The sequence below is a fragment of the Salvia splendens genome, chromosome 5 (genome assembly GCF_004379255.2).
Source record: "Salvia splendens isolate huo1 chromosome 5, SspV2, whole genome shotgun sequence".
Lineage (NCBI taxonomy): Eukaryota > Viridiplantae > Streptophyta > Magnoliopsida > Lamiales > Lamiaceae > Salvia > Salvia splendens.
This window is the reverse complement of record NC_056036.1, coordinates 11,169,422-11,192,530: the sequence shown is the minus strand read 5'-3', so window position 1 is coordinate 11,192,530 and position 23,109 is coordinate 11,169,422. Positions and strand designations below refer to the sequence as shown.

The 23,109-nt window shown below is 39.4% G+C and overlaps 3 protein-coding genes across 4 annotated transcripts; all 3 read right to left on the bottom strand.

The window, feature by feature from the left end:
* Positions 1-30: 30 nt before the first annotated feature.
* Positions 31-1,220, bottom strand: LOC121804610. Its single transcript, XM_042204216.1, has one exon. It carries the CDS (start codon positions 1,203-1,205, stop codon positions 195-197), a length of 1,011 nt encoding a protein of 336 aa, XP_042060150.1. The 5' UTR covers positions 1,206-1,220; the 3' UTR covers positions 31-194.
* A 135-nt stretch (positions 1,221-1,355) lies between these two features.
* Positions 1,356-4,422, bottom strand: LOC121804611 (transcription factor ILR3-like). Its single transcript, XM_042204217.1, has 5 exons — positions 4,154-4,422; positions 2,359-2,427; positions 2,141-2,218; positions 1,895-2,057; positions 1,356-1,793 (listed from the first exon to the last, which is right to left on the bottom strand). The coding sequence occupies exons 1-5, from the start codon at positions 4,279-4,281 to the stop codon at positions 1,524-1,526; spliced, it is 708 nt and encodes a 235-aa protein (XP_042060151.1). The 5' UTR covers positions 4,282-4,422; the 3' UTR covers positions 1,356-1,523.
* A 7,088-nt stretch (positions 4,423-11,510) lies between these two features.
* On the bottom strand, positions 11,511-22,523 carry LOC121805395 (kinesin-like protein KIN-14N). Of its 2 annotated transcripts, none has more exons than XM_042205227.1 (17): positions 22,096-22,523; positions 21,566-21,817; positions 21,290-21,434; positions 21,084-21,193; positions 20,882-21,001; positions 20,571-20,774; positions 14,286-14,495; positions 14,134-14,208; positions 13,863-14,009; positions 13,597-13,735; positions 13,378-13,487; positions 12,916-13,077; positions 12,622-12,833; positions 12,380-12,461; positions 12,200-12,304; positions 12,009-12,113; positions 11,511-11,901 (listed from the first exon to the last, which is right to left on the bottom strand). In XM_042205227.1, exons 1-17 carry the CDS (start codon positions 22,159-22,161, stop codon positions 11,722-11,724), a joined length of 2,424 nt encoding a protein of 807 aa, XP_042061161.1. In that variant the 5' UTR covers positions 22,162-22,523; the 3' UTR covers positions 11,511-11,721. The 2 variants fall into 2 exon arrangements, with proteins under 2 accessions (XP_042061161.1, XP_042061162.1); XM_042205228.1 differs by having other exon boundaries at positions 22,117-22,523.
* Between the last annotated feature and the right edge of the window lie 586 nt (positions 22,524-23,109).

Sequence of the window (23,109 nt, the reverse complement as noted above, 5' to 3'; positions counted from 1 at the left end):
GTTGAGATGCAGAATCTCCTAAATTATATATATCCATAATAATCATCTTTCACATTACACAAGAAAACACAATCTTCAATACAAAATCATGCATTGTATCGGTACAAGAATGAAGATCAAACTATCAAGATTCGCACAAAAAATCTCATGGCACAAATAGCCCACAAATATTCATTTTTCAACAATATCAAACATTACTTCTTCCCAGTCACATTTGATACCAAATCTTTCAAGAACTTGGCAGATTTGGTGACTGGTGAATTGATAGCCATGAGATTGTACAACACGGTCTCAACTTGCACTATCGATGGCCTCGATTTGAAGCTCGAGACCACTCTCATCTCTCCTCCTTCTTCCTCAACTAAAATATTCCATCTCTCACCACTCAAAACCCCATCTCTCACACACTTAAATATCACACCTTTCCTCTTACTCAAAATGCCCCTAACTTCCAACCCCATGAAAGAATACACCACCTCAAATGATCCCAAAAACCCACTCATCTCTCCAAAATCAGCCTCCTCATCAAAACTCCACCTAGGATTGAAGATCACCACAGGCCTAGGACTCAAACTGTCACTAACGGTCTTCATGATCGCCAGCTGAGCCGCCTCGGGGGCGAAGAACACCGCCACATCAGCAGAATTCATAGTTCTGACATCCTCATCAAGAACTGATGACATGTCAATGCTCTGTACGGTAATGTTTGAAGAGCGAGAAGCAAAGGCCTCAGTGGCAGCCTGCATTAAGCCATAGCTAGGCCATAAAAGAAGAATCTTGATTTGTGGGCCTTTTCTTCTTATTGGCATTTCTGCAAATACTTGGATGGCTAGCACAGAGAGCGACGCCGGCGAGTCATCAACGACTGGAATCTCGACACGGAGCCTGGGCTGCTTGATCTTCTTCATCTTTCCAGGGAGTTTGGGATTGTTGAGGGGCCTCTCTAAGGTGGATGAGAGCGACGTTTTGGCTTGGAGAATGGCTTCTTCTTTGGTGGTTGGTGGCTTGGGAGATGAGAGAGAGCATTTCGGAGAGATTCTTGATTCATGCTGAGGGGTTTTTTCATGTGTGTTAGAGATTAGTAGGTGGTGTTGAGAGAGATGTTTGGTGAATGAAATTGATGAAGAGGGAGTAGTTTGTAGGTAGTTGTAGTTGAGAGTTGAATTCTTGATGTTTCGGACATGGATTTGGAGTTTGGAAGCCATTTTGGGAGTTGAAGAGAGTGAAAAAACTGGTAATAATCAAAGAGAAGATAAGCAAGGGACAATATGAGCCTCACAACTTGCCACGTCTCAATCCGATATTCGACTTCAAAACTACACTTGTTTTTAAACTACAGACAAAATCTATACAGATTTACAGTATCAGGAGAAGTAATAACTTCACTATGATAAAAAAAAGTTTGACAAATCACAATCTCTAGTCCAACATTATCCAGGTTCAACAAAAAGTAAATAGTCAAGTACTACATGACAACAATTTAACCACAATAAGAGTGTCAACAGAGGGGTTCAACCGTCCTCTTAGGCAACCGGTGGGCGCAGCACATGATCCTGAGACGTATCAACGGCTGCTGGTGGCATGAACTGCCACATGGAGACACCAGGGTAGCTGATGATCGGCACCAGCTTGTTACCACCAGCTTGATTTTGGGCAGCGAATGCGGGGGGGATGCTTGGGGTAGCTGGCACAAAGCCAGGTTGGGGAGCACTCATTGTCTTAAGCTGCTGCTCCAGCTTCTCCTTCTCCGCCTTTAACCTTTGCTTTTCATCACGAAGCTCATTCTTCTCAGTCTATAAACATCATGGAACAGTATATTATGAGCAACATGATTAACCATATCCAAAAAATAAAGTGTTCAGATACAATCAAATACTGAAAAAAGGTGCCTTACTTTGAGCTCCTTGATCTTCTCCTGTAGATTCGAATTCGAGTCTTTTAGCTTCTGAGCTTCACTTCTTAACTGAGTTACCATTCGGACAGCATCGATCAAGATGACCAATTTATCAGTTTTAGGAGGCCTCCCTGGCTCAAGAAGAGCACCTAATTCCATGAACCTAGAGAAGAGGGCACCAAAGTTACTGGAGGAAACAAGCCACAAGGAGAAAAACATCATGGTCAAACAAATGTATACAGTTACTTGTCATTTAGCCTGTCCCTTCGTTGTTTCTCCCTGCATGCTTTGGAGCTTGATATAGCACATGTCTCGGTTCTAGCTCTGTGAAAAATATAAAATGTTAGTGTATTGGAAGAAATAGTTCATCTCGTACAGTACATGTTTGTGAAATTCAAAACTTAGATGCAAAAGCTTGGCAAAAATTCAGACCAATCAATCTCAGTCCAAGGAGAGCTTTATACCTTTTTCTGGACTCTGTTTCCTTATCCTTCTGCGAGTCAGATTCTCCATATGATCCATCAATTTCAACACTATGAATGAATAAAAAATGCCATAATAAATCAGTAGCAAATAAGCAGTGTAAGCCGCACGTCTTAAGCAAATAAGCAGTGTATAAAGAGATAGACAAACATCCACAAACACATAAAATAAGTGCCCTTGGCATCAAATAAACAGGCCTATAAAGTAAACTTCTATCAAAAATGCCTTTCAACTCATATCCTAAACATATTATCCGTTCAGTAAGTTCTCTGCGTTAATTATTTCAATTTCATTTGGGCAGTTGATTTGCAGAAACAAAAGAAGACCGCATTTCCATATTTATATTGAACCATCAGAACTTCTATAAGGACCATTCATACAAAAGCAAGCTAATTAGCTAAGAAATTATAAAGCTGCAGCATACAAACAAGATTCTTAGGAACCAACAACAGTACGTACCTAAATTCATTGACATATTACAGATTTGTAGAAACAATATATTTGAAATTGAACAAATGACTTGGTTGAATTTTCTAAGATGAAACTTAGCAATTCTCAAAGCAATGCAGTTGGCTCTTCAAGCGAGAGAGAAACAAACACACCCAGTATTCACATAGCATGAACGTAAATTCATAAACCATGGTGAAGTCATTTCCACAGTAATTCCTATGCCCTCAAAGTCCCAACTTAATTCATGTTTGGAGGACAATACTCCAATAGAAGTAAAGACAAAAGTTCAAGTGAACTACTATACTCCCTCCGTCAACAAAAAATATAATGTTTTTCCATGTTGGTCCATCCACCAAAAATTAGTCCCTGTCTATGGTAAGTTTCTCTATCTAATAAAACAAATGCATTAGACAACAATGCAAAGCAAATCATCTATTCTAACAATCATCAATAACACTACAAAATCTGTATAATAAGTAAACAAATTAACTCAATCAAGAGAATGTCCTTAAATCCATGATTTGAGAAACATAGAAAAAAGTAGTCTAGGCACAGCTGGCCAGTTGGTAGAGTTACCCCAAAAAGTACTCAATGAGCGCCACTAAAGCCTCTTAAAGATAAACGTCCAAGAGCTTTCCAATAAACAACCAATTCTTGAAATTCACCATCTCAAATTATTAGAACCCAATTTATTACAGTTTGGTAACTCTTCGAATAACAAACCATAAAAGTAGAAGAAACAATGCTACTACCAACCTCAGATTTCAATTCAACCCGTTCTTTTTTCCTTAATTGGTGTATTCAATTAGTAGGAGATAGTTGTGAATCCGTGATCGTGAAAAATATTACAGTGGGTCCCACCCATAATGTCATTTCTGCATGTGCGGTGAATGGGAGGACTTTGTCAGAGGGGACATGAGAATCCACTCCAAAAATTAACAAAATCGATACCAGCCTCAAATAATGGGCTTGGATATAGCAACCGCAAAAACAAAATGAGAACTTCGGACGATTGCTATTGATTTGCGAGGACTTAAAAAGAACCAGAACACCGCCCAAATTTTGGAGCATCACAAAATCAAAGTTGGCATTTAATAATTGTTCTCTCTCTGATAGGAGTACTAATTAAACAGGTTTAAATAAGTCACCTACCACTACAAAACTTATTAATGGAGAAAGAAGAAATAAGAGGTATAAATAACAAAATTACAAATATTCCTTATCCCAGCAAATTACAGGAGCCAGGAAAAGAAAAAGGAAGCTAAGCACCGAAAGCAATTTGAAGAATCTGAAAATAGGAGTAAAAAAGAAGTTGAAAAACAGCACCTGGCATTGGTGGAGGCAGTAAGGGGTTGAACCGGCCAAGAAAATCCGGAACTGGGAGCGGCGAAATTAGCAGTGATATCCTCGAATCCATAATCGTAGAGCCAATTCGTGTTCTCAGGCGAAACCATATCGGAAAACAGAAGATCAAATTGAGGAAGGGAGAAGCGAAGGATTCTTCGAAAAAGGAGAATCAGGTGTGTTGAAATGGGTAAATGGGCATTTTATTGCTATTTGGATTAAGAAATGTGATTTGTGAGTTTTTGATGCAAATGGATTTTGGGCAACATTTATAATCAAATAAAAATATCAAATGGAAAGATTCCACGCGACTATGTCACGCACTATTCCAATTGAATATTGTTAGAGCATCCACGTTGGCAATAGCCCAGCCATAGTCTATCCACAAATTCCTCCTGCCACATCATCAGCACTAAAAACTCTTCCTGTCACATCATCAGGACAAGCAACTGGACAAGCAATAGTCTAGCCATAGGCTAGCCACAATAAACAAAATTATAAAAATAACAATCACAAAAAATACGGAATTCAACTTTCGACACAGATACGAGAAAATGCAATAATTTTATTTAAATAAAAAAAGGTACATTAAAAAAATTACATAATAATAAAAAAAACTAACGCAGTGTAGTCCTCCGCGCCCACAACTCTTCAATTAAATCCTTTTGGAGTCGAATATGAGCTTCCACTTGGCGCATGTCGGCATGTGCTTGGAGGCAGCCGACTTCATCGTGAGGTACCCCACTTCGTATGTTGGGGGCGGCCACGCCGTGGCTTGGACCGGCTTCATTATCGTCGTTGGCCCAACTAGTCAGTTATATACCTTCATCTTCGACAATCATGTTGTGCATGATAATACATGCGTACATTATATCAGCAATGCAGTCAACATGCCACTAACGCGTTGGACCCTTAATTGCCGCCCATCGAGACTGGAGCACACCAAATGCACGCTCCACGTCCTTGCGCGCCGACTCCTGTTGTTCCGCAAAGTAGACCTTCCTCTCATCTGATGCGCACCTGATCGTCTTCACAAAGACGGGCCACCTAAGGTATATCCCATCCGCCAAGTAGTAGTCCATATCATGCTGGTTCCCGTTGGCGATAAAACTGATGGCCGGACCGACGCCGTGGCACTGCTCGTTGAAAAGGGGCGACGAGTTGAGGACGTTGAGGTCGTTGTTCGACCCGGCTACCCCAAAATATGCATGCCAAATCCACAGCCGGTAATCAGCTACAACCTCGAGGATCATCATGAGATTCTTTCCCTTGTAGCCGGTCGCGTAGAACCCTTTCCAGGTAGCGGGGCAGTTCTTCCACTCCCAATGACGTGCAAATCGCGTATATATAGTGTTTCGAAAATTAAATAAAAATAAAATAAAAAATCGGCTGGCCGATCGGGAGCCTGCAATGGCGGCCAGCCGATCGGCGAGCGCATCGGTCAGCGCTCGGGAATCTGCATGCGCTCGCCGATTTAGCGCTGACCGGCTGCAATGGTTCGGTGAGCTGACCGGCCAGCGCCGGGAATCGGCTAGCCGGTCCGCTTGCCGCCATTGTGGATGCTCTTATACTCTATACCAATTGCAAAAATAACAATTGAATAATGAATTCATATCCTTTTTAATAAATGCATAAGTGATATGGCGATAGAGCACTACCTTCTCCAACTATAAACTTAGGACTGATGGGGAGTGGGTGGTTTTAGTTTAGTATAAACTTCCAACATACATTTATGAAATGAGTAATTCAAGATATAAATACAGATTCTTTTTAATGTATTTGGGTTCTGTACAAAAACTTTAGAAATTGTCAATAAATACACTAACTTAATGTTCATAACCCGAAAGAATTCACAACCCGATTAGCCCGCACCCGATTGACCCGCAACCCGAGTAGGGCTGGCCCGAAACCCGATGGGCCAGCCCGATTGACATCCCTATGTGTATGGATTGACAATATTCTAAATTAATGTACTACTCCACAAAACTAAAATATACTGAAAGTGATAATATTTAGGTACAAAAGTCCTTTATATTTTTGGTGGAAATTTAAATAATGAAGAGTAGTAATATAAAAATATCTAATCAGAATTTTTTTTATATTAATTTGAGAGCTATAAATAGAAAATTGGTGATTCCATAAAACAAATTGGGCATTTGATCGGTTAAATTTAATGATTACAAATCCATTTCATGTTGGAGTTTTAATCTTATGGCCAATTTATCTTTATATCTCTGTCATAAAATTAATATAATTAAGAAATCTATAATATTTTGAGTTATACTGTCGAGAAAGTTGTGAAATACTTGTATAATGAATGGTTCCGCCGGTGTTTCTTTATATAGTATTTCGTGGCATGTGTACGCATATTAATGTATTGCTCAAAGCAAAAAAATTTAATCTCTTTCGAATAAATTTTTTTTGGGTAATAATTTAGATTTGAGTGAAGCACCCAACATCCACGAAACAATCCACCAACCCACTAAATTTTGCTCCAACTTTCTTCAAAAAGAGAGAATATTAATATATATATTCAAAAGGCTAAAAATCAGAATAGTATATATGGTCTAAAAAGGTGTGGTATTTTTCCACCGAATTTTTTCGATGTGTTGTTTGAGCTAAAAACTACGAGGATATTGTGTTGGTGAGGATGCTGATGTGTGCAGATCCCATTGGCGGATAATAATCAATATTCCATCACTAGATTGAACATGAACGAACACAAATGAATAGAAAATACCCCAATTTGTGATATAGACAGACATTCACTTGATCACTTATAGAATACGAAGTCCCACACGATTTTTAGAGCATCCACAACCGTGCTCTTGCCAGCGGCACGGTTGTGGGCCCGGGCGGTACTATTCATGTCTGCTCTCTGACAAGAGCACAACACCCACAACTGTGCTCTTCCGCAAGGACGAGCACAATTAATATAAAATTCAATTACACAAAAACATTTTCATAATACTAAAATTCATTAAAAAAACCACAATAAAAATAACAAATTACAAATAAAATAAAAAGACATAATTAAAATCCTAAAAATTAAAAATTACATAATTAAAATACTAAAAATTAAAAATTACATAATTAAACTCCTAAAAATTAAAAATTACATAATTATTGGCTAATATAACCCGAGGAAGACTACGCATCCGGCGGCACCAACCCCAATTGTTTTTGGAGACCCAATATCATGGACTCGTGCGTTTGAAGTTGCGTGGGGGTCATAGTTGACCTATCGGCCATATTGAGTTGGGCCAAAAGGGCCCACAACGAGTTGTTCGGGGGTGGAGGTGGAACATAGGGTGCGGGTTCGGGAGCAGGGGCAGATGGAGTCGCGGCGCGACGTCGTTCGGCCGCCGCCTTCTTCCTACCTTGCGGTCGGCGTCGGGAACCGCTTGGTTGGGCATCGGGGCTACCCAAGTTAGCTTCGGCGAGTTGGCTAGCCACTTCTTCGCCGGCGTCGGATAGGGATGCCGACCGTGAGCGTTTGGAGGAGCCGCTAGAGGAGGATGTTATGCCTCCCTTATACTTCGGGTGCGTCCGCGTCTCCTGCCAAACGTTAAGATATTTGAACTTTTACCGTTCATGGATTGGTAGGTGCTCAGCGAGGCGGTGATGATGTCGACCTCGCTTCGGCCGCTCCCGGCATTCCGGGACTCCTGGATGAAATAGCCGTTGAACTTGCCAATTTCTTCGTTGGCTCGGCCGATGCAGTTGCGCACCATACTCTCGTTGCGCTCGATCGTTCCCGGCGGCCGGTGTGCATTGTACCGGCTAGAGACGCGCCACCAAAAGTGATCGCCGGATTGGTTCGTTCCAACCACCGCATCTTCGGAGATTTCCAAGTACGCCTTGAACAATCTTTCCATCTCCGCCGGTGAGTACGGTGTGCGGACACCGGCGCGAGATGGAGGATTCGGCATTTGGGAAGGGGCGCGAGGCCTAGGCTCCGGTGTCCACCCGTAGCGCCCATCGGAGGCACCTTGATCGTCGATTGGGTATGGCCGGTAGCCACTCGGAACGCCCGAATCTTGGGTGAGAGGAGGGGCCGAATATTCCGTTTCCGGACTATGAAACGGTTGCGAACCGAACCATTCGGGGTTCCAACCGTGAGAGCCGCTTGGGTTGTCGTCGTTACCGGACATAGTGGTGTTGTAGGGTGTGAGAGGAAGATGAAAATGGATATGAGAGATTGATGATGAGAATTGTGTAGTGAAAGTGTGAATTTTTTGGAGTGAAATTGGGGGTATTTATAGATGAAAGTGTGTATTTTTGGGGTAAAAAAAATAAAAAAAAATTAAAAAGTGGGGAAAAACGGTTATAAACGGATATAATTTTTTGGGGAAGTGAATTTTTTTTTTTTTTATCGATTTTTTTAATAAAAATCCGATTTTTTTTTAAAAAAAATAAAAAAATGTTTGAAACCAACGGCTATGCCGTTGGCGAATGGGAGACCGCCACGTGTGCGTCCGCTGGCACGGACGTGCTCGATACATCGAGCAGCGCCGTGCCAGCGGCGCGGTTGCAGCGGTGGCGGTCCTTCGCCTTGCCGCTGGCACGGACGGCGGTGGCGCCAACCGCCACCGCTGCGGATGCTCTTAAAAATTAAATTGACATGGAATGATGTATACCACTTGAACAACTATAAATTGTACCGAGAGAATAATACTATTTTAGAGTGTGGAATAGTTAAATTTTCATATTTGAATCTAATAATGTTTACTACTAGTAAATGATAATTAGAGGTTTCAATTACATCTGCCATATGGACACACAAGGAAAAATTAAAAAGGAAAACTTCTCTATCCCTAGGTATAAAGAGTAAAATTTTGAATAACTAAAAAAGAAATAAATTTTTATATCCCATCTTTTATGATTAGGCCATCCACAACGTTGTTCCTATACCGTTCCTTAAACCACTATTTGAGGGCCCACTGTACTTTTTTACTCCATTCCTTAACTAAGGAACGGAACATGCAACTCTCCGTTCCTTAACCGTTCCTTAAATTACTATTCATTCAATTTCATTTTTTTTTATTTCCAACCCAATTCAATTTAAATAAACACACTTTAATAAAAAACAAACACACTTTATTAAAAAGCACACAACATTAAAAAAAAATTCAACTTAAACTTTAAAAAAATAAAAAAAGCACACAATTAAAATCCTAAAAAAAATAAAAAACACAAAATAAAAAACACACAATTAAACGTGGGAAAATAAAAAAACTACTCCGCCGGCAAATCATCCTCCGGAGGCGGTCGAGGTTTAGGGGGAGGAGGAAGACCAAGTAGTCCTGCCGTATGCACAATTCCGTTCCACCAGGCCGTGAATTGGGCGTACGAGAAGCGGGAAGTGTCCGCCATTGTGGCGGTTATGTACTCCACCATAAGTGTGTCCGAGCCTCCCCGCGAGCCCGATCCCGAGGCCGACTGGCTTGATTCGCCTCGGCCCTTCCTCGCTCTAGCCGCCTTCGTCCCTTGCGGCCGACGGCGCCCACGGCTGGATCCCCCGTATTTGTCGGGCGTTGGATCCCCCGTACCCCCAAACACCTGCGGTTCACCCTCGCTGGCCTCACCGGTGTCACCAGACGAGTAGTTGCCGCTCACCGTGTGCTTCGTGCGCTTTGAGGTTGAGCCCGAGCTCGAGCGGACACCGCCTGCCCACCTTTCATCGTCCTTGAAGAGCTGCCAAATATCAACATATTTGAACTGTAGACCGGTGTCCTGGTAGAAGACGCGCAAAGTCGCCCTCAGAATGTCGGCGCCCGAAGCTCCGCTTTGGTAGTTTGCCGCTTCGGCCGAGTAGATGCCGCAAAATTTTTTGACCTGTACGTCGACTCGGCCAAAGTGAGCACGGAGCATTGTATATTTGCGCTTCCGGGCCCCTTTTGGCTTAGTCTGGTGGTAGACATCACGGACCTTTTCCCAGAAGCACTTGGCGGCTTGTTGGTTCCCGACGATGGGATCGTACGAGACGGTGAGCCAGGCGGTGTACACCGCCTTAGTTTCTTCGTTGTTGTACGGATGCCGGCCCAGATCCTCCAGTTCCTCCTCCTCCTCCTCGGGTGCCTCAGACGCAGCCCTAGAGCTTCCACCGCCTCGGCCTCCTCCCTAGGTGGGTTCAACGGGGATATCCTCTCGAATCTGGGACAAACCCTGAGAAAGCCGCGAGCCGGGTGGTCGAGCGTAGGCATCCACATCGAAAGTGGGTGGTTGGTACCCACCCGGCGTCGCCGACCCCTGGGTGCCCGGCGTCGACGACCCGGAACCACCAAGTGTGTTGTACATGGTCTCCCAATCGCCGAACGCGTTGAGATCCCACCCACCGGAGCCGCCACCGCCGTAATTCCCGTCGCCGGACATTTTGTGAAGGAGATTGAAATAGAAAATTGGAGAGGAATTGATGTTGATTTAGGAAGAGTAGATGTGTAGTTGTGTGTGAAATGTAATAAATTAGGTGTATTTATAGAATAAGAAAATAAAAAAAAAATTTAAAAAAGTTTAAAAAACGGTAATATTACCGTTAAAAAATTTTTTTAAAAATCAATTTTTTTTTAAAAAAAAATTAATTATTGCCTCATCTGCTGACGTGTCCCACTCGCGGGCCGGCGAGTGGGAAGCACGCACGAAGCGGGGAGCGCCACGTCGCCCCAGCGCGTGGCGGCACAAACCGTGCCGCGTTACGTGCCGTCGGCACCTGGCACGGAATGGGAACGGAATGGTGCGCCGCAATGCGTTCCGCGGCGGAACGGCACGCGGAACGCTGGCGGCACGCGTTGCGGGTGCTCTTAGTGGTCAGTGGAGACTTGGCTTGATGCATGGAAATCTTACATTACAACACAAATTATTATTACTACTACTACTATATTTTCAGTCATGAATTAAATGATCGCCGTTGTATTTTTTGAGTCACAATCTAATTAAATATGTGGGATGTTTTCAACTCACTTTAGATGCATGTCTACCTCAGCGTGTGCAAGATTTTGTGGCACCTGTCTTATAAGTAGAATGGTTAAAATCAACCTCTAATTGCTCTTATCATTAGCAAATTCTAGAACAAAGTAATTGTGATTTCATCATTACCATTAGAACAATCAAATATTCAAGAAAGAGGATATACTCATCTATGTGAAATAGTCTTATTTGATAGAATTTGGTAGTAACCTTACAAATTTGATTCTACGTACCTATACCTATTTTTTATAGCTTATAATTTAATACTCTGTTTAATGGTTTTGTTTATATACTTGACATGTATGTTCAAAAATCTTATTACAACTAGAATTAACCCTAATCAATAATAAGCAGAACATCTGCGAAGAGCACATACAAAATCTTGATAAATATACAAATGAATAATAAATAGAATGGCTGATGCTGTATATTATCCCTATATCTGTTATATAGCCAATCACTTCAACCTTACAAACTAAATGCAAATGCAGTTAGATTTCAGTCATTTGTTATGAGTTTCAAAACAAACACATTTTCCTAAATCTAAAATGTAGTGTAATCCCATCCCATAAACAAAAAGTCAGTCAACCAATGCTCAATCGAGAATCTGACGATCTTAGATTAGTTTGACGTCTTGGGATGCCAATCTCGCAAGCATTCACCCTTGCAGCAAACCGTAGCGAACAAAGTGATTCGCCCACAGATGCAGGATCCGGTGAAACATTCACAAACATCAGAGTCTTCGAATCCCCGCCTAAGCAAGGCTGTATATGAACAACATCAAAAGTTCAAGTGTTTAATAAATGGCAAAAATGCTTAAAATGCATGGGCTTTTCAATAATATTGTCTCGCTGCAAGGCTAAAGAAGTACCTGGAGAAGATAAGTGAGCTTGGAGTTCCTAAATGGAACGTGCTCCTCTTTCTTGGCCAAGGCAAAAATGACATCACTTAGTGATGATAAACTTTTATTGATGGCCTGATCGATTGTTGATAACAAAATATTAGTCTGATAGTGGAAGAAACTTTGCAAGAATAACTGAAGGCAGCTCTTGCTTCTGATACCTGAGTTTCTTTAAGACGATCCCCAGTCGATCCACTCTTGGAAAGACGCTCACTACCAGCAAGGTCAATGAGATTCAGAACACCTTGGACTTGCTGATCAGTGCTCTAAACCACACAATAATACGTATCAGCAACTTGCAAAAAGGAATAAATGGCATATTTTGGAGCAAATAGCAATACCTCATTAACACCGACTATTCTTAGGGTAAAGACAAAATGGCTCCTTGAAGACTGTTCGTTCATTTGGGTCTTGCCAACAGACCTAAATAGATAAGTTCAGGATGCAAGTATGACAAAATCAATATCTTGGTTAAAAAATTAGCAACCCAAAACCATCATATAGCTTTGTAAATGCTTTTATGCAGTCTTTCAAAAGAAAAAGGAAGAAACAGGGAGATAGTAAACATGCATTTGTATTTTACCTGCTCTGTGCTGCCCGTTCTAGGAGATAGGAAACTTCCCTGCTACTGCGGACATCAACAATTGTAAGATCAGAGACATAGGTATTGCCATTTGCATCGTGCTTGATAGCATATTGCTTCGCAGCATTTTCTACTCGTGATGCGTCAAAGGTTGATTTGTTTGCTGATAACAGGTCACGTATTGTTTCATTGTATATTTCAAGCATTGACACCTGAACATGTAAATATTTTAGCCAAAATGTATATACATATTCTTTGGAAGGCATAAATGAAAGACCACAGTTTCGTCCACACCTGCATCTCATACTTCCATCCTTGGGCTTCAAGCATTTGTTTTGTCTGAAATACTTGCTCTAATGACCGTGGAATTAAACCTTTCTGGTCTAGTAGTCCTGGCTTACCCATCATTGTATACGTCTTACCAGACCCTGTTTGCCCATAGGCAAATATGCAGACCTGGTATGAAACACAATCAAATTAATAATAGGTTGTGAATGAGCACTTATGTGCAACTTCCATCATTTAGGCAAATGAAGTTTCACAACGTGAGTATAGTTCCTTTTGAAGAGTCCAAAGTCCTAATAAAAACTACTGTATCAAATTTTGACATGCATATCAGTGACTGTTCAAATTTACTAATAAGTTGGTAGAGTTTTCTTATCAGTTTATCAGTGATCAACCATAACTCTAGTAAAATATTAGGTATCTATAAATTTAAGAGCAAATGATCCTTGAGTTCAGTAGAAACAGTACTACCTTATATCCATCAAGCGCACTTTGAACTAGTTGTGATATCTCCACAAAAACATCTTCTTGTGAGTTATCAGGCACGAATACTTTGTCAAAAGTGAAAGAGTGCTTTTGCCCTTGCAAGAAAACAAAACGTAGAAAATTGAGAGGAAAATATTGATACGAGAACTATTAATATACTAAGAATATATATTATATTACAAAGATTTAGGAAAATGGGCATACCATTTTGGCTCAAATCAATGCCTCGACCCTGCGCTTCCATTGATGTTGGGAATGAAACAACTTTTACATCATTTCCAACCCCATCATCAGAAAGCAGGGGTCTCACTCTACAAAATACACGGATATTCCCTTTCAACTCCTGCATTAACAAGGATTCTAATTAGACTAGAATATCAAAAAAATAAATATTTGAAAAAGATAAAATCTTAAATTTTAAATATGAAACTAGTTATATAACATCACATAGTTTTTGTAAAATTAGGTACCAGAATAGTGTTATGCAATTTCTTGCGAACATTTTCTCCCTCGACAATCTTTAAATCTGCATCAGCTAGACGACTTTTCAACTCAAGAATCATTGCCTTGTCCACCTCAAATTCGGATCTTGTTTCAATGGCTGATAGATCAGAAAGCTAGAGAGGAAAAAAGGAAATGGCGGGATTAAACAAAAACAAAGGTATTTCTGTTAAATAAAGTTCATTATGCATACATTATAAAGGTCTTGGTATAATTACAAAGCAAGGAAAAATCAACAACCTGCAGTTTCTGTTGCGCGGAAGCAAGTTGTTCGTGTAATCTTCTTATTTGCTCACTTTGATCCGAGCATGTTGACTGAAACAAAATTAATGTATCCAATAAGCAAAAAAATTTCAAGCCTTCAACTGAGAAACATCAAATGAAAAGCAAACCTCCAGTTTCACTGTTTTAGTGCTCATAGTCTCCAAATCTGCTGCGTACTTTCCAGTAAATTCCTTGTATTTTGAAACTTCAGATTGTAACCCTTCAACTTGTGCCAACTGTCGATCACGGTCCTCCCTCATTTGTTGCAGATCGCCTCTCAAGCGTGAAGCTTCACTGCCTAGTGCTTCTTTCTGCTTGATTGCCTCATCTTGGGATGCCTTTGAAAATCAAGTATGAAATGGGCCGTTTTCAGATAATGTTCGATCAATTGCTATTAATTAGTGTTCTAGTGATTGGCAACCAAAAGATTTTTTGAGTAACAGTTCCATAACAAACCAATTGAGCAAGTGATATCAATAAGTTCAATGAAGTAGGATGTGTTACAAGTGCTATCACTATATGCAATCTCAAGTAAAAAATGTTCTACACAACTATTTGTGCATTTGGCATTCTCATGTGAGACTACTAAAGGCAACAAACTAAACTAAACTAAAACAGGAATTATCTCTAAGATGTACAGATGGAACTAAACCTAGCTTGAAAACCATGCAAAAAGTAGCAAAAAAGAAAATTATAATAAACAATACTAAATTCTTTGAGGGTTACCAAAAAGGATACTTCAGCAATAAAGCACAACATGTAATAACCTAATGTGACAGACCAACCAATATCATCTTTTCTAGTGTATGACAGAGGTTGGCCATCACATATCCCCAAAAAAACCCATCCACAGACCACATTGTTGTGAAAGTTGTTGGAATTTTAGTGTATTAGCACTCTTAGTGTGTTAGCACTTTAATTCTTGGGAATTAATTCGGTTGATTCAGTTGAATTTTCCTATTCTAATCTGATTTTGGTGGCAACAGTTTTGGCAGTTTGAGACAGTTAGTAACTGTTTTGGATCAGTTTGATTAGTTAACTGCTTTGGCGGTTTAGTGGTAACTGCTTTGGCTGTTGGTTTTTTGGTTAAATACATGACAGAAATGAGTAACAATAATCTAAGAACTTAGTATTATCCGATCATTGATTTTGATACACTCAAAATACTTGATCTGAAAGTGTTCTACACGATTCTAAGTTATCCAAGTCATTCTAATAGGATTTCCTAATTCTATATTCCCCAACAAAGATCAAGTATTTTAGAAGATGACTGGACATGATTCTGTTAGAGATATGACTGCAAAATTCACAAAATTGGAGAAGTTTGAAGGAGTGGATTTTCGAAGATGGAGAAAGAAGATGCACTTCTTGCTTACCACCCTGAAGGTTGTTCATGTTCTCACCACCACAATGCCTGAACCTGCAGAGGAGGAATCTCTGGAACAGACAAGAAGAAGGCAGAAATGGGAAAATGATGACTATGTGTGCAGAGGGCACATCCTTAATGGTATGCCAGATTCTCTTTTCGATATTTATCAAAATGTTGAATCATCCAAAGAACTTTGGGATTCTCTAGAGTCTAAATATATGGCAGAGGATGCCTCTAGCAAGAAATTTCTTGTTAGTAATTTCAATAATTATAAGATGCTAGACTCTAGACCAGTAATGGAACAATACAATGAATTGCTAAGGATTCTTGGACAATTTCAATAACACCAGATGCATATGGATGAATCCATATCAGTTTCTAGTGTCATTGATAAATTGCCCACCTCTTGGAAAGACTTCAAACACACTCTAAAGCATCAAAAGGAAGAACTTTCCTTGGTGCAACTTGGTTCTCATCTCCGGATAGAAGAGTCTTTAAGGATTCAGGAGATGGAAAAGAACAAGGAAAAGGGTGTTGCTGGTTCATCGTCTGTCAACATGATAGAAGATGGAAAGAAGTTTAAAGGGAAAAGGAATATGAATCAAGGAGAATCCTCTGATAATAAGAAACAAAAGTATGTTTGCTGGAAATGTGGAAAACCAGGCCATTTTAAGAAAGATTGTAGGTCTGGAAAGAAGGGATTCAAGACTGGAACAAGTACCAGTGGTTCCAAATTCCAATTCTGGACCTGGTGGATCTAAGGATCTCAATGTACCTCAAGGTATGAACATACTTAATTCTAACATTTCTATTCAGAATTATGTTTCTGAAACACCAAGTTCATTCTATGTACAGGATGATGAACTCACTTGGTGGGTGGATTCTGGGGCTACAAACCATGTATGCAAGGATAAAAGATGGTTTACATCTTTGCAGATGATCTCTGATGGATCAGTGATCAGGATGGGGAATAGCTCTAGTGAATCAGTAGAAGGAATAGGAAATGTTAGACTTGTGTTTACTTCTGGAAAACAATTGTTGCTATTAGATGTATTGTATGTTCCCACTATTAGAAAGAATCTAATGAGTGGTACTGTAATAAATAACCTAGGCTACAAACAAGTAATTGAAGTAAATAAATATGTTTTATCTAAACATGGTGTGTTTGTTGGTTTTGGTTATTTATGTAATGGAATGTTAAGATTAAACATTGAATCACCTTTTGAGGATAAATCTGTTTATGTGATCACCACTAATGAACAATCAACTTCAAATCTGTGGCATGAGAGGTTAGGACATGTTCATTATAAAAGACTTATTGAAATGTCTAAAAGTAGCCTAATCCCTGCCTTTAATGTTAGCAAAGATAAATGTAAAACATGTATGTTAACAAAGATAACAAGGCAACCGTTTAGTGATGTTATGAGAGAATCAAAACTGCTAGAGTTGATTCACAGTGACCTCTGTGATTTTCATTCAACCCCATCAATTGGAAATAGAAAGTATGTCATTACTTTTATTGATGACTCAACTAGATTTTGTTATATATATTTGCTGAATTCTAAGGATGAAGCCTTAGAGAAATTCAAAGTGTACAAAACAGAAGTTGAGGTACAAAAGGGTGAATGTATAAAAGTCTTTAGGTCAGATAGGGGAGGTGAGTATTATGATCCTCATTACTTTGAATCAGTGGGAATAATCCACCAAACTACTGCCCCTTATACACCACAGCAGAATGGGATTTCAGAAAGAAAGAATAGAGTTTTGAAAGAAATGGTTAAGTCTATGCTCTCATATTCTGGACTAAATGAGGGATTTTGGGGAGAAGCTATATTAACTGCTTGTTACCTCTTGAATAGAGTCCCAAATAAGAAAAGTAAAACAACACCCTATGAGTTGTGGTTTGGAAAACCTCCAAACTTAAACTATCTTAAGGTGTGGGGCTGCAGAGCAGTGGTAAGACTCAATGATCCTAAACGAAGGATATTGGGTGAAAAAGGAATTGACTGCATTTTTATTGGATATGCAAATCATTCCAAGGCTTATAGGTTTTATGTTCTAGAACCAAATAAGTCTGTTTCTGTGAACTCTGTAATAGAGTCAAGGGATGCAATCTTTGATGAGAATAGATTCACATCTATCTCAAGGCCTAAGGATTTGTTTTCAAATTCTGAAAACAGATTGGTAATCTCTGAACAACAATCTGAGGAACCTTCAACTCAACATTGGGTTAGAAGGAGTGTTAGGCCAAGGAATCAAAGTAACCTGGATGAAGGATTTCAAATCCATCTCATTGAAGGATCAAGGGATGAGCTGCAATCCCAGTACCCCTATTGTTTTATTATTGAAGAGGATCCTAAGACTTTCAAAGAAGCCATGTCATCTAGGGATGTCTCATTTTGGAAAGAGGCTATAGATGATGAAATGGATTCTATTCTCCAAAATAACACTTGGGCATTAACTGATTTACCCCCTGGCTGCAAACCATTGGGGTGTAGATGGATCTTTAAAAGAAAGATGAAAGTTGATGGATCCATAGACAAGTTCAAAGCTAGGCTTGTCATTCAAGGATTTAGACAAAAAGAGGGCATAGACTATTTTGATACCTATGCACCTGTGGCTAGAATATCCACTATCAGATTGCTAGTGGCTATGGCTTCTATTTATAAACTCCTCATTCACCAAATGGATGTCAAGACAGCCTTTTTGAATGGTGATTTGGATGAGGAAATTTATATGAAGCAGCCTGAGGGATACACCTTACCAGGAAATGAACACAAGGTGTGCAAGTTGATTAAGTCATTATATGGTTTGAAACAAGCACCCAAGCAATGGCATCAAAAGTTTGATGACATTATTTTATCAAATGGTTTTCTTCTAAATCAGGCTGATAAGTGTGTTTATTCAAAGCTTGACAAATCTGGTAAAGGAGTCATTATTTGTCTTTATGTGGATGATATGCTTATATTTGGTACTAGCCAAGACCAAATAGATAAAACAAAGGAGTTCTTATCATCTAAGTTTTCTATGAAAGACTTAGGTGAGGCTGAAGTCATATTGGGGATTAGGATAAAAAGAGAAGCACCTAACAGGATTTCTATTACACAATCTCATTATATTGAGAAAGTTTTGAAGAAGTTCAATTATGGAAATTGTACTTCTGTAAGCACTCCTATAGATCCTAATGTAAACTCTTGCCTAATAAAGGTAAGACAGTTTCCCAATTGGAATATTCTAAAGCAATTGGATGCTTAATGTATGCTATGATCAACACTAGGCCTGATATAGCATTTGCTGTTGGAAGGTTAAGTAGGTTTACTCATAATCCTAGTATACATCACTGGCAGGCAGTGAGGAGGTTACTCAAGTACCTCAAAGGAACCATAAACTATGGTTTGTGTTATTGTGATTTTCCTTCAATTTTGGAAGGATATTCGGATGCAAGTTGGATAACAAATCTAGAGGATCATTCCTCTACTAGTGGTTGGATTTACTTGCTGGGAGGTGGAGCCATCTCATGGGCTTCAAAGAAGCAAACTTGTATCACAAATTCTACTATGGAATCAGAATTTGTGGCACTTGCTGCAGCTGGAAAGGAGGCAGAATGGCTTAGGAATTTGATATATGAAATTCCTTTATGGCCTAAGCCTATATCACCTATCTCAATAAGATGTGACAGTGCTGCAACTTTGGCTAAAGTGTATAGCCAAGTTTACAATGGGAAGTCTAGACATTTAGGTGTCAGACATAGCATGGTTAGGGAGCTGATCACTCATGGGGTCATTTCAGTTGAATTTGTTGGGACACAACAAAATCTGGCAGACCATCTAACCAAAGGCTTGGCAAAAGATTTAGCTATCAAATCTGCTAAAAGGGTGGGGCTCAAGTCTATCTAATCTTATCTGTTTGGGATACCCAATTCCCTTTTAACTTGATGTTAGATGTGGAATTCAATGTGGAAAGCCTAAACATGTGAGATTGACACATGTTCAAACCATCCGAGGTATGTGTATTATTCTGTCAGTTTAAAAGAGGTTGAAGCTTTGCTTCTTAATGGCTTTTTTGACAAATTGTTTTGGCAGGACAAGATGAAAAGCTACCTATATAAACATGGAATCCAAGTTGTTTCAATAAAGCTCTGGACTTAGTTTTATAAATGTTTATTGAAGGATATGGACACTAGACTTGTTATTAAGGTGTCAGGTTTAGATTGATTAGTTGGAAAGTTATGTGTATTTTAAGACTGATATTCAAAGAAATTGTAAGAGTTCAAGTCTTAGACCACTCTTATAATTCGAATATTTGTACTTTACTATACTAAAATGGAAATTCAATCCTTGAGATATTTTCATTTATGCATAATTTTGTTTTCTGTTTTGTTTATTTGATCAAGCTTATATATACACTAAAATAGGGGAGGAATGTTGGAATTTTAGTGTATTAGCACTCTTAGTGTGTTAGCACTTTAATTCTTGAGAATTAATTCGGTTGATTCAGTTGAATTTTCCTATTCTAATCTGATTTTGGTGGCAACAGTTTTGGCAGTTTGAGACAGTTAGTAACTGTTTTGGATCAGTTTGATTAGTTAACTGCTTTGGCGGTTTAGTGGTAACTGCTTTGGCTGTTGGTTTTTTGGTTAAATACATGACAGAAATGAGTAACAATAATCTAAGAACTTAGTATTATCCGATCATTGATTTTGATACACTCAAAATACTTGATCTGAAAGTGTTCTACACGATTCTAAGTTATCCAAGTCATTCTAATAGGATTTCCTAATTCTATATTCCCCAACAAAAGTGACATAATATGGTAAACACCAAAAGCCACCCACAGGCTATTATGAAACGCAATGCTTCAGACCAATCTTCCACTACCCAAATACATAGATCTAAGAGTAACTGAGCTTTTCCTTAAAGCAATTAAACTCCACTTCTTTATATTAGGAACATGATGAATTTCCTAAGCATTTCATATCAGATGAAAAGAACAGATCTAATGAAAATAAGACCAAGAGCACAATCCCCCCCAAAAAAAACCTTACTCGTGACAAACTAAGCTGCTCTTGCAGAGAAGTAAAGTTGCCCCTCAAAATGCTTAGGTTTTCCACAACGGCTGCCTTTTCTTCCTGAACACGTTTGAGCGTAGTATTTGTCGCTTCAAGATCCGATTGAAGCCTAGTATTCCATTGATGCAAACTCGTATTAAACTCTTGTAACCGCCTGTATGTATCATTAAGTGACTGAATCTGCAGAAGGAAGTACACATGATGACAATTTTTAGTGTTACACTGTTACACTAAGATGAAATCAATTCTGAAATCATACTTCAAATTTACAAGCATTAACTACTTACCTTCTGGTTAGCACTAGCATTATCCAATTGACTTCGCCTGAGATCTTCAGAAAGAGAAGCTTGTAATTTCTCTGCGGCCAATCTCAAGTCTCTTTCTCTAGCCAAAGAATCTAATGCTTCCTAGTAGATTCATTTTACAGTTTAGTATGACAATCCAAAACACAAAACCGATACTACTTTTAACGCATGTCAAGGCTCGTACCACTCTGTCAACTTCCTCCTTTGCAAACTTTGACTGCAATGCTTCCAAATTTTTCCTCAATTCCATAATAATAGAATTCAATTCATCTTCCTTGGCCTTCATCATCGACTCTGGAAAGGGACAATTATGTAAATTTTGGGACTTCATTTATAAGTTCTGAAGTAAGAACAGAACGATGTTGATGAGAAGACAAAGAACCAACATACCCGTATCATTGCACTTCTTTTCTGCCAATTCCAACAGTTTTTTAATTTTTTCCTGCTCCTCAACATAGTTTGCTTCAAGCTGCAGAAACCATTTGATACATTGCTTAAGTCTTTTGATGAAATCAATCATTTTGTCATTCTTCTCCTGAAACACAAGAGTAACACATTATAATTCAAGCATGAAACTTTATAATAAAAGAACTCATTGCCAAAGCACTCAACCAAAAACATATGGAGTACTACTACTTAATAACTGAAATCTCCACTGCAACGTACCCTGTAGTTCAAATTTTTCTTCAACTTCTCGTTGAGTAAGGTATCGACATCATCTTTTGTGAACTCAATTGCACCACAATCAGAGCCAATATTGCTTGGCGGCGCACTAAGTGGTGGTAGATCTTGGCCCCCATTTACCACCGAAAATGCTTGACGAGTTTGAGTTCGTGTTCCAGTGTTAGGTGCCATTTTTGTGCTAGCAATCCCTCTCCTCTTCTCTATGGAACCCTCATCGATACTACTACTTTTTCTCTGCATAAACCATCAGCACCCAACAATAACATTAAACCGAAATATCGTTTAAGTTATGACTAGAGAAAAACTTAAAAGTACAAAAACAAAACCACAACAGCAAGAATAGAACAGAATAATCCCAGAAAATTCCTCCCTCAAAAATTGCGAAGAGAGTAACGGAATTTATATAGAAACAAAATATGCAGAAATGTAGAAAATCGAGAAGTTAAGCAACAACAACAACAACAATAAAAGGGGAAAACCTACGAATTTGAAAATTTTAAAAAGAGATTTACATTAATGGAAGAGAAACTCACTGTTGAAGGACTGGAAGGAGCCTTGTTCTGGTTCCTAGAAACCATTAGAATGAAGAGCGTATGTAGAGGTTGTGTGTGTGTGTGAGAGAGAGAGAGAGATAGCGAGAGGCGGACGGTTTAATTTGCTGGTGGGACCGTGGTTTATTGCAATGGAAGCTACGGCAAAAAATTCATTATTGCTATGAATTGCAGGGATCAGAATAGAAAAAGGTTTAAAACTCAAAACACAAAACACCAAAGGAGAAATTGGAATGTCGAACTACAGAATTTTGGCAGTGAAAATTCTTGATTCGTTTTCAGAAGCTTTAGATTGTAAAAATTGGAGGAAAGGAAAATTTGGGTATTGTCACTGGTTGAGTAATAAACTGGTAATTATGTTGAGATGTGAAGCTTAACTGAGGAAGAATTGAATGCAAGAGAGAGAAGGGTAAGCGTCATTTGAAATTTGTTTCTGATTCAATAGAGAGAGATCCGTTGTAAATTTGACTTGACGAAAATGCCCATGGGCACGGAATCCATATAATCAAATTTCGAATTACAGTAGTATAATGTTAGTGAGTTAGTCCAAAGAGTTACGTAGATGTTAGTATTAATTTTTACAATCAATTAAGTTTTGACCCATTTGTTAGAGCATCCACAATGGCGGACGTCCGGCCGGCATGCCGGAGTTCCGCGCGGGACGTCCGCCATTGTGCAACGATGACGCGGATACGGATGTCCGCTGCGGACACCGGAGTTCCGCGGCGTTCCTGGGACGTCCGTCGCGACGTCCTTGCGGACGTCCGCCATTGCGTTGACTCCACGGACGTCAGTGCGGATGTCCCGATTATTTTATAATTTTTTTATTATTGTGAAAAGTCCGTCAGGATGTCTTTGGGAATGTCTGCCACTGTGCAGTGAGAAGTCCTTATGACGTGGCAGGAGGTGTTTTTGGGACGTCCGCCGGGACATCCGCACCACTGTGGATGCTCTTAATCAAACTGGTCATCAAAA

Excerpts from the sequence above, each read along its gene's own strand:
- LOC121804610 (XM_042204216.1), bottom strand. The coding sequence starts at position 1,205 with ATGGCTTCCAAACTCCAAATCCATGTCCGAAACATCAAGAATTCAACT.
- LOC121805395 (XM_042205227.1), bottom strand. The coding sequence starts at position 22,161 with ATGGTTTCTAGGAACCAGAACAAGGCTCCTTCCAGTCCTTCAACAGTG. Across the intron at positions 14,496-20,570 it reads AGCAGCTTAGTTTGTCACGA|GCATCCCAAGATGAGGCAAT; the intron begins GTAAGGTTTTTT and ends TGATTTTCAAAG. Across the intron at positions 12,462-12,621 it reads GAACGGGCAGCACAGAGCAG|GTCTGTTGGCAAGACCCAAA; the intron begins GTAAAATACAAA and ends TTATCTATTTAG.
- LOC121804611 (XM_042204217.1), bottom strand. The coding sequence starts at position 4,281 with ATGGTTTCGCCTGAGAACACGAATTGGCTCTACGATTATGGATTCGAG. Across the intron at positions 2,219-2,358 it reads GAAACAGAGTCCAGAAAAAG|AGCTAGAACCGAGACATGTG; the intron begins GTATAAAGCTCT and ends TATTTTTCACAG. Across the intron at positions 2,058-2,140 it reads AGGGACAGGCTAAATGACAA|GTTCATGGAATTAGGTGCTC; the intron begins GTAACTGTATAC and ends CCTCTTCTCTAG.